General features: G+C 40.9%; 1 protein-coding gene across 6 annotated transcripts in view; it reads right to left on the bottom strand.

Moving 5' to 3' along the window:
* Positions 1–1,465: 1,465 nt before the first annotated feature.
* ap2a1 (adaptor related protein complex 2 subunit alpha 1) overlaps positions 1,466–16,009 on the bottom strand; it is a 60,288-nt gene continuing 45,744 nt past the window's right edge. For 3 of the 6 annotated variants that reach the window (XM_045210837.1, XM_045210839.1, XM_045210842.1), the window contains 7 exons: positions 14,674–14,763; positions 9,421–9,544; positions 9,137–9,253; positions 8,962–9,031; positions 8,721–8,855; positions 7,460–7,471; positions 1,466–4,027 (listed from right to left, as the gene is read on the bottom strand). In XM_045210837.1, the coding sequence (XP_045066772.1) occupies positions 3,950–4,027; positions 7,460–7,471; positions 8,721–8,855; positions 8,962–9,031; positions 9,137–9,253; positions 9,421–9,544; positions 14,674–14,763 (626 nt within the window). In that variant the 3' untranslated portion in view covers positions 1,466–3,949. The remainder of the gene's footprint in view (positions 4,028–7,459; positions 7,472–8,720; positions 8,856–8,961; positions 9,032–9,136; positions 9,254–9,420; positions 9,545–14,673; positions 14,764–16,009) is intronic. The other 3 variants (XM_045210838.1, XM_045210840.1, XM_045210843.1) reach the window with 1 other exon arrangement.

Below are 16,009 nucleotides of genomic sequence, written 5' to 3'. Positions count from 1 at the left end.
TGCTTCAAAGTAATCCTCAGCCATTAGGTCAGAGCTACAGGCAGTGGTGTAAAGTACTTAAGTAAAAATACTTGTACTACTTAAGTAGTTTTTTGGGGTATCTGTACTTTTTTATTTATATTTTTGACTACTTTTACTTCACTACATTCCTAAAGAAGATTATGTACTTTTTACTCCATACATTTTCCCTGACATTCAAAAGTACTCGATACATTTTGAATGGTTAGCAGGACAGAAAAATTGTCTAATTCACACATTTATCAAGAGAACATCCCTGGTCATCCCTACTGCCTCTGATCTGGCGGACTCACTAAACACATGCTTCGTTTGTAAATTATGTCTGAGTGTTGGAGCGTGCCCCTGGCTATCGGTAAATTTAAAAAGAAAAGAAAATGGTGCTGCCTGGTTTGCTTTATATAAGGAATTTCAAAAGATGTACACTTTTACTTTTGATACTTAAGTATATTTTAGCAATTACATTTACTTTTGATACTTAAGTATATTTAAAACCAAATACTATTAGACTTTTACTCAAGCAGTATTTTACTGGGTGACTTTCACTTTTACTTAAGTCATTTTCTATTAAGGTATCTTTACTTTTAGTCAAGTATGACAATTGGGTACTTTTCCCCCACCACTGGGTACAGGTTGGTAACATGCAGTGTTTGGGAAGCTACTCTGAAAATATAGTTTACCAAGCTACCAATTACTTCACACTGGAAGTTAAGCTATACTAATACTACCCTCAAGAAAAATATAGTTTACTTGACTAAAGTTACTTTGAAGAAGTAGTTCACTACATCCAAACTACTTCATGAAAAAGCATCATATGTAAATCTGATATGTCAGACTACAAATCGCAAGAACAGATCACTTTGGGGTCATATGTTAACATAATGTGGAATTTAACGTATTAAACACAAACAGTTTCAAGTGAGAGTTTGGCAAACCTGATGCCTATAAAAGGAACTTATTACCTACTTCACCCACATTTTATTTTATTTGTGCAAGAACAGTAGTGTCTAGTTCCAGTAGTAAGCTACACCGCTACATGGCAAAAAAGCTCGAACACTACCTAGATTAGAATTTAGTTCAACTACCACCAAGCTACTTGAAAATATAACTAAATTACTAGTTGAACTACATGTAGTTCACTACTCCCCAACACTGGTAACATGCCACACTGCCTGCTTTAGCAGGATATTTATTCAATGAGCAAAATCACATTACATCTACTACTTAATCAATGTGATGAGTTCTTATTGATAGGTCTGACATCCAACTACAGTTCTGGAGAGCTGCTGGGTGTACAGGCTTTTGTTCCAGCCCAGCACTAACACATAACATCAGTTTCTTGTTGTGGACGTGGAACTGTGGTGAGCTTTGGAAATAACTTCCTCTTGACGAACATCATCATCACACACAGAGACACACACTTTCCCACTAAGAAAGAGAGAGCCAGTGGTAGCGTATATGGCATAGTTTTACTTTCACATTATTCAGTACAGAGTAAATCTTAAATCTAACACAGGTATCTGACAGGTTTAACACCGATACACGGGGCTGCATTAGCTAGCGGATACTGCATAGACGCGCACACACACACACAATTATTCTACAGTTCCCACTACAATGATCAGACTGTCCCACCAATGCTGCATGGGTTAGACGTACAAGTGACTCCTGTTGAAACTAATATGACCATATCTCAAACATAATTTAGGATATTTGTATCACGTGGTACACCGACACACACTCAAACACACACACGCGCGATGCTCACCCCTGATGACTCGATCCCGGTAGTTGTGATTGACAGTTGGTCTTTGAGTTCTCTCCTCTCTCATCTCTAAGAATGGACATGTGGGTGCGCGCGTGTCTGAAATGTGAGTTTACAGATAAGTGCTGTCCAGTGTCTTTGTGGTTGGTTGTGTTGTCAAAGATTATAATCAATCTTCTGCAAATTGCAATCTTCTCCCAATTAATACCATACGGTAAGTATTTGTGACGTGTGTGTGCGTGCACAAGCCTGTGCGTGTTTAGAGATCAAGTTCTGAGGTACTCATCTTTGTTCAGTCAATCACGGTGTCAAGCAGCACTCTACTCTCCAATCCCATCCCTCTTTTCAGCACAAAAATATAACAAATCAAAATAATGAAGACTAGGCCTCTGCTCTGCCGCTTCACTCTTCATGTGAACACGGACTGGCCCACTGCCCTCTAACTCCTCCCAACTACCACCTGAACTCCCCATCAATGGGGCCTGCTCAATGCTTACTTACGCACGACATAAACATGTCATAAGCTGTCATAAAACATCCCATGTCAGCTCTCAACCAATGAGCCCTGCCTCAAGTGTCCAAAAACATTGCTAATCTGAAATAAACTTACATCAGTTTTCACAACGTCTTATAATTCCTCATCTGTTATGTCATGCTTACGATGGTGGTAAGTAGGCTTTCAGTAGGCTTTATGATAGGTTTAAGTCAAGTGTCAACCTCGCCTCTGTCTGATTAACACTGTAAACAAGACCAGCTACCCTGCTACTCTCTCCATCTCGCTCTCCTTCTAGCTGACCCCTCTACCCTATTTGCAGGGTACACACTGCTGGCCCTACTCTCTCACACTACCTTCACACACACACACACAACAGAAGCAACACAGCATTACACCATTAAAGAAACATACAAACACTTCAATAACTCCACTACTAATAAAAGGAATGAAAAGGAAATATGAGACAATAAAAAAAAAGATAAAAAGGGGTAATTAATTACATTATTTGTTTTATATATATTCCATGAACAGGTACAGAATCATTTGAGTTTATATATAAAGTATGGTTACACGCCAGAAAGATGGGGGAAGTGGGAGTGGGGTGGTGTGTGTATGTGTTTGAGGGGTATTGATGGACTGAGGTCTCTTGGAACCACCTAAAGTGCACTGGCCATTTCCAATTATTTTATGGACTATTATATCTCAGCGATTATACTGATAGAGGCCTTTGGGATCTATGTATAACAGGTGGGGATCTGGGACAGCAGAGGGTGGAGAAGAGATGGGGTTGGGGTGAAGGTGGGGGTTTAGAGGGTGGAGAAGAGATGGGGTTGGGGTGAAGGTGGGGGTTTAGAGTGTGTAGTTTTGGACTCTTACACAGAAGCGTCCCATTTCTTTAGTGTGATTTCGTTTTACCCCTCCCTCCCTACACAGACACTTAAGCATGTACAAATATATGCATGTATGTGCCTACATGTGAGAGTATCTGGCTGTGTATTATACATGTATATGTGTGTGTGTATGTAGAACTGGTCCTCCCATGCAACTCCCAGGAATAGTCTAAGGTTGAAATGTCGCGGAATCGACGCACAGAATCTCCCACCCTCCCCCATGAATCACACACGCACGGACACACACACACCAGCTGTCATCACAAGTACAGGAGCACTCAAGGGCTTAAACAGACAGGACGGAGAAGAACAGGACACACACACCAGCATGATTCTAGAACACACACCCAACACACACACACACACACAGTCATACACTTACGTTCACAGGTAAACACAGAACAAAACAAGAATTGTAGCGCCGATGATAATAAACAGTAATAATAATAAGAATCGGAATCATAATCTTGACAATAATAATACATGACAATAATAGGGCAGTCGTGTAAGTGGCAACGGCTGCTTTTTTTTCCCTTATGTAGGTATTTTTCCTTCTTCCCTTATGTAGGTATGTTTCCTTCTTCTCGTTGATTCTTTGTTCGGGGGGATGGATGGGTGGGACTGAAATGGGTGGGGTGGGAGGGAGGGATGAAATGGGTGGGGTGGGAGGGAGGGATGAAATGGGTGGGGTGAGTTGAAATGCTGGTCTCGGTGTGTTGGGTGTCTACAGCGTGATGATGATGGCGGCCTGGAGCGCGTTGGGTGGGTTCTAGACTCAGGGTTTTAGAACTGTTCTGCCAGGAGGTCACAGACGCGCTGGGAGACGGTGTCCTTGCTGCTGCGCAGAGTCAGCCGGTACATCTGACAGAGAGAGGGGACACAGGTTTAACATGGGTAAACACACACACACTAACATGCGCACACACACGTGTGCTCAAGACTACACACAGACGACACACACACCCTTAAACATGAATTAACATACAGGGTGGTCAGTAAAGTTCAAACACACATAATATATATACAGTGCCTTCAGAAAGCATTCATACCCCTTGACTTACTCCACATTTTGTTGTGTTACAGCCTCAATTCAAAATGGATTACATTCTCCCCAATCTACACACAATACCCCATAATGACGAAGTGAAAACAAGGTTTTTAGAAATTTTAGCAAATTGATTTAAAATGATATACAGAAATCTCATTCACATACAGTACCAGTCAACAGTCTGGACACACCTACTCATTATAGGGTTTTTCTTTATTTTTACTATTTTCTACATTGTAGAATAACACATATGGAATCGTAGTAACCAAAAAAGTGTTAAACAAATCAAAATATATTTTATATTTGAGATTCTTCAAATAGCCACCCTTTGCCTTGATGACAGCTTTGCACACTCTTGGCATTCTCTCAACCAGCTTCCCCTGGATTGCTTTTCCAACAGTCTTGAAGGAGCTCCCACATATGCTGAGCACTTGTTGGCTGCTTTTCCTTCCCTCTGCGGTCCGACTCATCCCAAACCATCTCAATTGGGTTGAGGTTGGGGGATTGTGGATGCCAGGTCATCTGACGCAGCACTCCATCACTCTCCTTCTTGGTAAAATAGCCCTTTCACAGCCTGGAGGTGTGTTGGGTTATTGTCCTGTTGAAAAACAAATGATAGTCCCACTAAGCCCAAACCAGATGGGATGGTGTATCGCTGCAGAATGCTGTGGTAGCCATGCTGGTTAAGTGTGCCTTGAATTCTAAATCAATCACAGACAGTGTCACTAGCAAAGCACCCCCACACCATAACACCTCCTCCTCCATGCTTTACGATGGGAAATACACATGCTGCGATTATCCGTTCACACACACCGCGTCTCACAAAGACACAGCGGTTGGAACCAGAAATCTCAAATTTGGACTCCAGACCAAAGGACACATTTCCACCGGTCTAATGTCCATTGCTCGTGTTTCTTGACCCAAGCAAGTCTCTTCTTCTTATTGGTGTCCTTTAGTAGTGGTTTCTTTGCAGCAATTCGACCATGAAGGCCGGATTCACACAGTCTCCTCTGAAGAGTTGATGTTGAGATGTGTCTGTTACTTGAACTATGTGAAGCATTTATTTGGACTGCAATTTCTGAGGCTGGTAACTCTAATGAACTTATCCTCTGCAGCAGAGGTAACTCTGGGTCTTCCTTTCCTGTGGCAGTCCTCATTAGAGCCAGTTTCATCATAGCGCTTGATGGTTTTTGCGACTGCACTAGAATAAACTTTCAAATGTTCCGTATTGACTGACCTTCATGTCTTAAAGTAATGATGGACTGTCGTTTCTCTTTGCTTATTTGAGCTGTTCTTGCCATAATATGGATCTTCTGTATACCCCCCATACCTTGTCACAACACAACTGATTGGCTCAAACGCATTGAGGAAATAAATTCCACATAATAACCTTTAAGGCGGCACACCTGTTAATTGAAATGCATTCCAGGTGACTATCTCATGAACCTGGTTGAGAGAATGCCAAGAGTGTGCAAAGCTGTCATCAAGGCAAAGGGTGGCTATTTGAAGAATCTCAAATATAAAATATATTTTGATTTGTTTAACACTTTTTTGGTTACTACATGATTCCATATGTGTTATTTCATAGTTTTGATGTCTTCACTATTATTCTACAATGTAGAAAATAGTACAAATAAAGAAACCCTTGAATGAGTAGGTGTGTCCAAACCTTTGACTGGTAGTGTAAGTATTCACACCCCTTTGATATGACACTCCAAATTGAGCTCAGGGGCATCCAATTTCCTTTCAAAATCCTTGAGATGTCACTACAACTCGATTGGAGTCCATCTGTGGCCAACTCAGTTGTCTGGACATGATTTAGAAAGAAACACTCAATACAAGGTCCCACAGTTGACAGTGCATGTCAGAGCGGAATCTATACCGTGCAGTCCAAGGAACTGTCCGTAGAGCTCCAAGATAGAATTGTGATGAGGCATATATCTGGGGAAGGGTATAAAACAATTTCTAGAGTGTTTAAAGTTTCCAAGAGCAGTGGTCTCCATCATTGGGAAATTGAAAAAATATGGAACTCCCCAGACTCTGCCTAGAGCTGTCCATCCGACCAAACTGAGCAACTGTACAAGAAGGACCTTGGTCAGGGAGGTGACCAAGAACCCAATGACCAATCTGACAGAACTACAGAGTTCCTTGGCTGAGATGGGGGAACCTGACAGAAGGACAACAGTCTCTACAGCACTTCACCAATCTGGGCTTTATGGGAGAGTGGCCAGACGGAAGCCACTCCTGAGAATAAGGCACATGACAGCACGCCTGGAGTTTGCAAAAAGGCACGTGAAAGACTCAGAGCATAAGGCAAAAGATGATTCTGACGAGACAAAAATGTATCTCTTGGCCTGAATGGAAAGCGTTTTGTCTGGAGAAAACCAGGCACAGCTCCTCGCCCATCTTAACACCATCCCTACCGTTGAAGCATGGTGGTGGCAGCATTATGCTATGCGGATGCATTTCAGCGGAATGGACTGGGAGACTGGTAAGGATAGATGGAACAATGAATGGAGCCAAATATAGGCAAATCCTTGATGAGAACCTGCTTCAAGAGTGCAAAAGATCATAGATTGGGGCAAAGATTTACGTTCCAACAGGACAATGACCCCAAGCATACAGCAAAAGCAACGCTTGAATGCCTTCAAAACAAGAATGTGAAAGTCCTGATGTGCAAAACTGATACAGACATACCCAAGACGACTCAAAGCTAAAATCAACGCCAAAAGTGCTTCTATAACGTATAGACTCAGGGGTGTGAATACTTATTTAAATTAGATATTTCTGTAATTCTAAAAATATATATTCCCTTCGTCATTATGGGGTATTGTGTGTAGATGGGTAAAAAAATATATATTTAATCAATTTTGAATTCATGCTGTAACAATAAAATGTTGAATAAGTCAAGGGGTATGAATACTTTCTTAAGGCACTGTATATATTGGATCATCTAAAAGTTTAACACGAGACGAGGGTAGAATGGATTTACACTGATGACACATTATCAACCTGGAGTCTAACACTGCACAGAGAGAGCAAGAGAGAGAGAGAGAGAGAGAGAGAGCGAGAGCGAGAGAAAGAATGTGGAGATTCAAGTGTTCAATTTGGGGTGTCAGTAAGAAAGTGTGGAAGAATCAATGTGGAGGGAAAAGTGAATGAGAAAATGGAAAAAAAGGGTGTGAAAGAGAGAAGAGGGGGATGAGGAGAAAGAAAGAGAGAGAGAACAGGGACAGATGTGTTACCTGCTCGCCAGGCTTGATTTGCAGCAGCACACAGAAAGACACAGACAGCCGTGAGTGATGCAATGAGAGCAGCACAGAGAAGGACAGACGGACTCTGTGTGTGTATATGCATGTACATTTGTGTGTGTGTGTGTGTGTGTGTGTGTATATATGCATGTACATTTGTACGTGTGTGTGTGTGTGTGTATGCATGTACATTTGTGTGTGTGTATATGCATGTACATTTGTGTGTGTGTGTATATGCATGTACATTTGTGTGTGTGTGTGTGTGTGTATATGCATGTACATTTGTGTGTGTGTGTGTATGCATGTAATTCGTGTGTGTGTATGCATGTAATTTGTGTGTGTGTGTATATGCATGTACATTTGTGTGTGTGTGTGTATATGCATGTACATTTGTGTGTGTGTGTGTATATATGCATGTACATTTGTGTGTGTGTGTGTATATGCATGTAATTTGTGTGTGTGTGTGTGTATATGCATGTACATTTGTGTGTGTGTATATGCATGTACATTTGTGTGTGTCTGTGTATATGCATGTACATTTGTGTGTGTGTATATATATGCATGTACATTTGTGTGTGTGTGTGTATATATGCATGTACATTTGTGTGTATATGCATGTACATTTGTGTGTGTGTGTGTGTGTGTGTGTGTATATATGCATGTACATTTGTGTGTGTATATGCATGTACATTTGTGTGTGTGTGTATATGCATGTACATTTGTGTATGTTTGTGTATGTGCATGTACATGTGTGTGTGTGTATATACATGTACATTTGTGTGTGTGTGTGTGTGTGTATATACATGTACATTTGTGCGTGCGTGTGTGTGTGTATTTATGCATGTGTGTATATATATGCATGTACATTTGTGTGTGTATATGCATCAACATTTGTGTGTGTGTGTATATGCATGTAAATTTGTGTGTGTGTGTGTATATGCATGTACATTAGTGCGTGTGTGTATGCATGTACATTTGTTTGTGTGTGTATATGCATGTACATTTGTGTGTGTGTGTGTGTGTGCATATGCATGTACATTTGTGTGTGTGTATATGCATGTACATTTGTGTGTGTGTATATATGCGTATACGTGTGTGTGTGTGTGTGTATATGCATGTACATTTGTGTGTGTATATATGCGTATGCGTGTACGTGTGTGTGTGTATATGCATGTACATTTGTGTGTGTGTATATATGCGTATGCGTGTACGTGTGTGTGTGTGTATATATGCATGTACATTTGTGTGTGTGTACCTGGGCCTGCGCATTGGGTTCCAGTCTCAGCAAGCAGCCGACCTGTTGGGCCTTGGTCTGGATGACTCCGGCACACACATAGTTCTCTGGGTTAGGATCCACATTCTCCAACAGGGCTGTCCCCAGGCCCAGCAACTAGAGACAAGAGAGGGAGGGGGGAGTAGGATGTGGAAGACATTCAGAAGGCAAGGGAATGAAATGAATATGCCTACAGTGTGTGTGTGTGTGTGTGTGTGTGTACCTTGGCCTTGAGCACTTCTGTGTCCATGCCATGGCTGGCCTTGAAGATCTTTTGTGCTTCTTGCTGGGGCCTGAAAAGAGAAGAAAACAGTCATAAATACAGACTCTTACATGCTCGCACCCTACACACACTCTCACACACCCTCACACCCACCCCTACACCCACTCTCACTCACTGGCTAAGTTGTTTCCAGCGCTGGAAGAAGTCTGCGGCAGCCATCTCTGTGGGTTGGAAGAACTTGTTGATGGTGACAGGCAGCTTGAGAGAGATGTTCTGCAGGGCTCCCCCATACCTGAGAGGAACACACACACCTTTATTTACTGAAGATGACAAAACAAAATGTGTGTGTGTGTGTGTGCGTGTGTATGTTTGGGATACTACTGATCTTGCATGCGTGATTGCGAGGTGTTTGTATTGTATGTTCTGTGTAATATTCTGTGTGCGTACTCGCGCGTGTACCTGAACTTGATGTTGAGCAGCGGAGCGTCAATGAAGTCGGTCAGACACTCGATGTTGATGACCTGCTGCACCTGTGCTCCTCCCTCCACTAGGGGTTCCACTGTTTTGGTCTGCACGTTGAGCTGTGGGAAAGCCAGTCAAGGAGAGGAACAGAGCCGGGACAAGAGACCACACAGGGGGGACTGTATATTGAATGTAGCTATGCGTGTTAAATACATGCAAGTATAGCCTACAACCCAAGGGACACGCATAGTAGTGTTGCACGGTATACCAAAACTTTGATACTAGTACATGAAAAATGGTTCAGTACTAGAATTTGTTACTTTGATTAAAGAGACAGCTTCTTTTATAGAAATGTGCGCTACTTCTACGCAAATGTTGTTGATCAGTACAATAAAATAAGTCCCAAATGTAAAGGAAACAGATTGTTTATCATCTGTAGCCCCATGAAATCAACCAAAACAAGCTCAACAACTCAATGCATGCATACACTCATATTGAATATGCATTCAACTGTATTGTGGATAGGCCTAGGCTACATCTTCATTTACCCAACAGAGATCAACAGAGATTTATCATTCAAAAAAATGATTACCATTATGTTGATATGTAGTTGGATTGGTAAAAACAAAGTCAAATGTATTGTATGATTGTGTAATTGATTCATTAAAGGGGAATGAAAACACTTAGTAAAACTAATCGAAGAGATCCCCTAATACTAAACATCTGCATTTAACATAGAAACATCTCTATTTTTAGGATCTTGGACAACGTTTATTAGAGGTATGGGTAGGCCTATGGCTGTGGCGGTCATGACATTTTGTCAGCTGGTGATTGGTCAAGCAAATAACTGCAGGTCTCATGGTAATTGACCGTTAATTAACATAAACATTTAGCATCTCCTGGCTTCCACGCATAGCCTACAAGTCACTGATGCAGACCTTTGGAACATCTACATTTAAAACAGTATAATAAATCCATTTAATATAGCCTACACAATCACAACAAAGACATTATTTATTTTTGACAGGTCTAAAGAAACATGATATGAAGAAAATGTAGTCTATTTCAGAAGAACATAACAGCATACTCTGGGTTGTCCTTATGTTAGGTCCTGATCTGGCTATGCCATATGGCTGTGGGCTACACTATTTAATTGGCAGACAAGATTTGCTTAGAATTCCGTGGCATTATTTTATAGTATGAAGAATACAATTGAACATAGCTGAATAAAATAGAAAATATATTTTCTCCAAAGGATTTGAGGGACTGCGCACATGCAGCTATTCTGTGTTGAGCGGTGAACAAAGAAACAGGTACTCCTATATGCTTAATTTAGAGTTATTTATGTAACTTTAGTTGTGATACAAATTTAGTTTTACTAAATGATACAAATGTATCACAACTGGCCGAATTTAATAATTATAATTCCCTTCTCCTGGCTGCGTGCTGAAGCACCTCTCACTCACATGGCTCTCTGTCACGTGATCGGGTCTTTCTCACAGGCTACAAGTGAAGACCGACACATCAGGGACACAACTGCATGCCTCCTTATCCAATTCCGATGGGCATATTGAAGATATTGGAAGAACATTTACCTTTCGTCAGCCAACAAGATGAGTAAGCCTAACAAATTCTATTCTGTGCGAGAAATAAATATTCCATACATAGTCTGGGACTGTTGTGGGATGCGATAGAGCCCAAATTAATACAACCACGAGCATCAAAAATACTTTTTTAAGCAATGAGCCTGACGCAGATGAGAACGTTTAGCTTAAAATGTTCATAAACTATTAGGCTATTTCTTCACATTATAAGCACAGCAATGCGCACACAGCAGTAGGCTTTAAGCGCAAATGTTCCATTAGCAGGAAAACACCATTCTCAAAAGTCTCTGATCTGGCGGACTCACTAAAGACAAATGCTTCATTTGTAAATTATGTCTGAGTGTTGGAGTGTGCCCCTGGCTATTCGTAAATGAAAAACAACAAGAAAGTCGTGCCGTTTGCTTAATATAAGAAATTTAAAATCATTTATACTTTACTTATGATACTTAAGTATACTTTAGCAATTACATTTACTTTTGATACTTAAGTATATTTAAAATCAAATTCTTTGACTTTTACTCAAGTAGTATTTTGTGTGACATTCACTTGAGTATGACAATTGGGTACTTTTCCCACCCCTGCTCACATTAAGGTAAGAAACGGATTTAGCTCTTCTCTTGTCTTTTAATGTTTTCTTTGATAGCTGTACAAAATAAAATGTTAATATTGACAATTTGAAGAACATTTGTCAATATTAGTATTTTCAGCTAAAACAAACTGGCTAGTGTCATTCAATAAGTAGCTAGCTAGGTAGCCAGCCAGCCAGAGAGGGCTGCTGCAGGATTGTTTTTTTTACCAGTAAAGATGTAGCTAGCTAGGTATGATCCCCAACCCCCATAGCTATAATTATTAGCTAGCTAGCTAATTAACTAAATAGCCAGTTCTCATTAGGTGTCTGTTTATCTGTGATATAATTCCTAAAATTAGTAGCTAAGCCTGCTGGCTGTTGATTGCAAGAATTAATGTAGCCTAAGCCTGATGCCTAACCCTTATGATGATAGCTAGCTAGCTAACTTAGCTAACTAGATACTGACTCTTGAAATCTCAGGCTGGTAACGTTAGCTAGGTTGTGGCACTCCAGTCAGTGTGATTAATTGCGGACATGGGTACTATTAAAGTCACTGGTCATTGCACCTTTCTTGCATGCTTTTAATTTGTTCCTATTCTGACTCTTCGTGTATTAGGCTATAGGCCTTATGCAATGTATGTAAGAAGAAATGGAAGTTATAAGAGCCAATTACTGTCATTACAGTGGCTTGCGAAATTATTCACCCCCCTTGGAATGTTTCCTATTTTGTTGCCTTACAACCTGGAATTAAAATTGATTTTTGGGGGGGTTTGTATCATTTCATTTACACAACATGCCTACCACTTTGAAGATGCAAAATATTTTTTATTGGGAATCAAACCAGAAATAAGACAAAAAAACAGAAAACTTTAGCGTGCATAACTATTCACCCCCCAAAGTCAATACTTTGTAGAGCCACCTTTTGCAGCAATTACAGCTGCAAGTCTCTTGGGATATGTCTCTATAAGCTTGGCACATCTAGCCACTGGGATTTTTGCCCATTCTTCAAGGCAAAACTGCTCCAGCTCCTTCAAGTTGGATGGGTTCCGCTGGTGTACAGCAATCTTTAAGTCATACCACAGATTCTCAATTGGATTGAGGTCTGGGCTTTGACTAGGCCATTCCAAGACATTTAAATGTTTCCCCTTAAACCACTCGAGTGTTGCTTTAGCAGTATGCTTAGGGTCATTGTCCTGCTGGAAGGTGAACCTCCGTCCCAGTATCATATCTCTGGAAGACTGAAACAGGTTTCCCTCAAGAATTTCCCTGTATTTAGCGCCATCCATCATTCCTTCAATTCTGACCAGTTTCCCAGTCCCTGCCGATGAAAAACATCCCCACAACATGATGCTGCCACCACCATGCTTCACTGTGGGGATGGTGTTCTCGGGGTGATGAGAGGTGTTGGGTTTGCGCCAGACGTAGCATTTTCCTTGATGGCAAAAATGCTCAATTTTAGTCTCATCTGACCAGAGTACCTTCTTCCATATGTTTGGGGAGTCTCCCACATGCCTTTTGGCAAACACCAAACGTGTTTGCTTATTTTTTTCTTTAAGCAATGGCTTTTTTTCTGGCCACTCTTCCGTAAAGCCCAGCTCTGTGGAGTGTACGGCTTAAAGTGGTGCTATGGACAGATACTCCAATCTCCGCTGTGGAGTTTTGCAGCTCCTTCAGTGTTATCTTTGGTCTCTTTGTTGCCTCTCTGATTAATGCCCTCTTTGCCTGGTCCGTGAGTTTTGGTGGGCGGGCCCTCTCTTGGCAGGTTTGTTGTGGTGCCAAATTCTTTCAATTTTTTAATAATGAATTTAATGGTGCTCTGTGGGATGTTCAAAGTTTCTGATATTTTTTTATAACCCAACCCTGTTCTGTACTTCTCCACAACTTTGTCCCTGACCTGTTTGGAGAGCTCCTTGGTCTTCATGGTGCTGCTTGCTTGGTGGTGTCCCTTGCTTAGTGGTGTTGCAGACTCTGGGGCCTTTCAGAACAGGTGTACATATACTGAGATCATGTGACAGATCATGTGACACTTAGATTGCACACAGGTGGACTTTATTTAACTAATTATGTGACTTCTGAAGGTAATTGGTTGCACCAGATCTTATTTAGGGGCTTCATAGCAAAGGGGGTGAATACATATGCACGCTCCACTTTTCCGTTATTTATTTTTTATAATTTCTTGAAACAAGACTATTGTGTGTATGTCCATTACATGAAATCCAAATAAAAATCAATTTAAATTACAGGTTGTAATGCAACAACATAGGAAAAATAAGATAAGAACATCCATAGAATTCTAGAAAAATATCACTGTTCACTAAAACAGCTATAACTCATTCATAGTAAATGGTATGAATTACTATTCTGATTTTCAAAGCTTACAAAATAAGGAAGACTTAGATACGTTTTTCTCCATCTTCATGAGGAAGTTGTGTATATGGCAGTTGTTTGGGGAAAAAACTGATTTTCGTCAGTGTTTTTCCTTGACTTAACATTTGATTAGTGTGGTGCTATTGTATGTCATAACATTTGAAAGGGCTGTTTCTCAGCTTAAAAAAATGTGTATCATGTTTTCATATATGGTTTGACACCAGCAAATTATGCTTATTAATGCATGCAGAGGTCATAGTCTCAGTAAATTCAGGAATTCCTGCCAGTGATGCAACAAAATGCCAATATGGTGATTTACAGTTACAGTTATCTGGTGTTCTAAAGCCTATTGTTTCCATTCTCAGAAAAATTGACATAAAAAAATTAATGTAATGACATTGACCTTAAAAGATGCCCAAAGACTGAACAGAGCAGTAGCAGAGTTTATCTGTCTGGATCAACTGCCATTTTGTGACTTTGGCTAATATGCCTTCTTTTTTTTGCTGTGGTATCATTTTGGCATCGTTTTGATATCGAGTATCGTGATGGTATCGCGTATTGTGATACTAAACCTGGTATAAGTATCGAAGTCAAAATTCTGCTATCGTGACAACACTAACACATAGTGTGCAAGATAGGGGTGTGTGTGTGTGCGCCTGTATGTGTGTGGGCGTGCGTGCGTGAACAGTAAGTGAATGCATTGAAGGATATGAGACTGCAGCTCCCCTGGGCAGCTGACTGTGGTGCTAAAGCTGACAAACTGCACCGAGGTCTTATTGCCATAGAACAGATACATCCTCCCTAGAAAAACAAACAAAAACACACACACACGTTAGAATATATTATGTCAAGTGGACACATTTAGGTGACATTTCCAAAAGAACACATACATGTTATAATGCATTATGTACTGTTATGGCACTGTGATAGACTACATCCAATTTGCTGAGTAGAGTGTTGGAGGCTATTTTGTAAATGACATCGCCGAAGTCAAGGATCGGTAGGATAGTCAGTTTTACGAGGGCATGTTTAGCAGCATGAGTGAAGGAGGCTTTGTTGCGAAATAGGAAGCCGATTCTAGATTTAACTTTGGATTGGAGATGCTTAATGTGAGTCTGGAAGGAGAGTTTACAGTCTAACCAGACACCTAGGTATTTGTAGTTGTCCACATACTCTAGGTCAGACCCGTCGAGAGTAGTGATTCTAGTTGGGTGGGCGGGTGCCAGCAGCGTTCGATTGAAGAGCATGCATTTAGTTTTACTTGTGTTTAAGAGCAGTTGAAGGCTACGGAAGGAGTGTTGTATGGCATGGAAGCTCGTTTGGAGGTTTGTTAACACAGTGTCTAATGAAGGGCCAGATGTATACAAAATGGTGTCGTCTGCATAGAGGTGGATCTGAGAGTCACCAGCAGCAAGAGCGACATCATTGATATAAAAATAGGGCGGCAGGTAGCTTAGTGGTTAAGAGCGTTGTGCCAGTAATCGAAAGGTCGCTGGTTCTAATCCCCGAGCCGACTAGGTGAAAAATATGTCGACGTGTCCTTGAGCAAGGCACTTAACTCTAATTGCTCCTGTATGTTGCTCTGGATAAGAGTGTCTGCTAAATGACAATTTATTTTTATTTTTTATATATACACTGCTCAAAAAAATAAAGGGAACACTTAAACAACACATCCTAGATCTGAATGAATGAAATAATCTTATTAAATACTTATTTCTTTACGTAGTTGAATGTGCTGACAAAATCACACAAAAATTATCAATGGAAATCAAATTTATCAACCCATGGAGGTCTGGATTTGGAGTCACCCTCAAAATTAAAGTGGAAAACCACACTACAGGCTGATCCAACTTTGATGTAATGTCCTTAAAACAAGTCAAAATGAGGCTCAGTAGTGTGTGTGGCCTCCACGTGCCTGTATGACCTCCCTACAACGCCTGGGCATGCTCCTGATGAGGTGGCAGATGGTCTCCTGAGGGATCTCCTCCCAGGCCTGGACTAAAGCATCCGCCAACTCCTGGACAGTCTGTGGTGCAACGTGGCATTG

The sequence above is a fragment of the Coregonus clupeaformis genome, chromosome 35, assembly GCF_020615455.1.
Source record: "Coregonus clupeaformis isolate EN_2021a chromosome 35, ASM2061545v1, whole genome shotgun sequence".
Lineage (NCBI taxonomy): Eukaryota > Metazoa > Chordata > Actinopteri > Salmoniformes > Salmonidae > Coregonus > Coregonus clupeaformis.
Note: the sequence above shows the minus strand (reverse complement) of the source record. Positions and strands in the feature narration are given on the sequence as shown.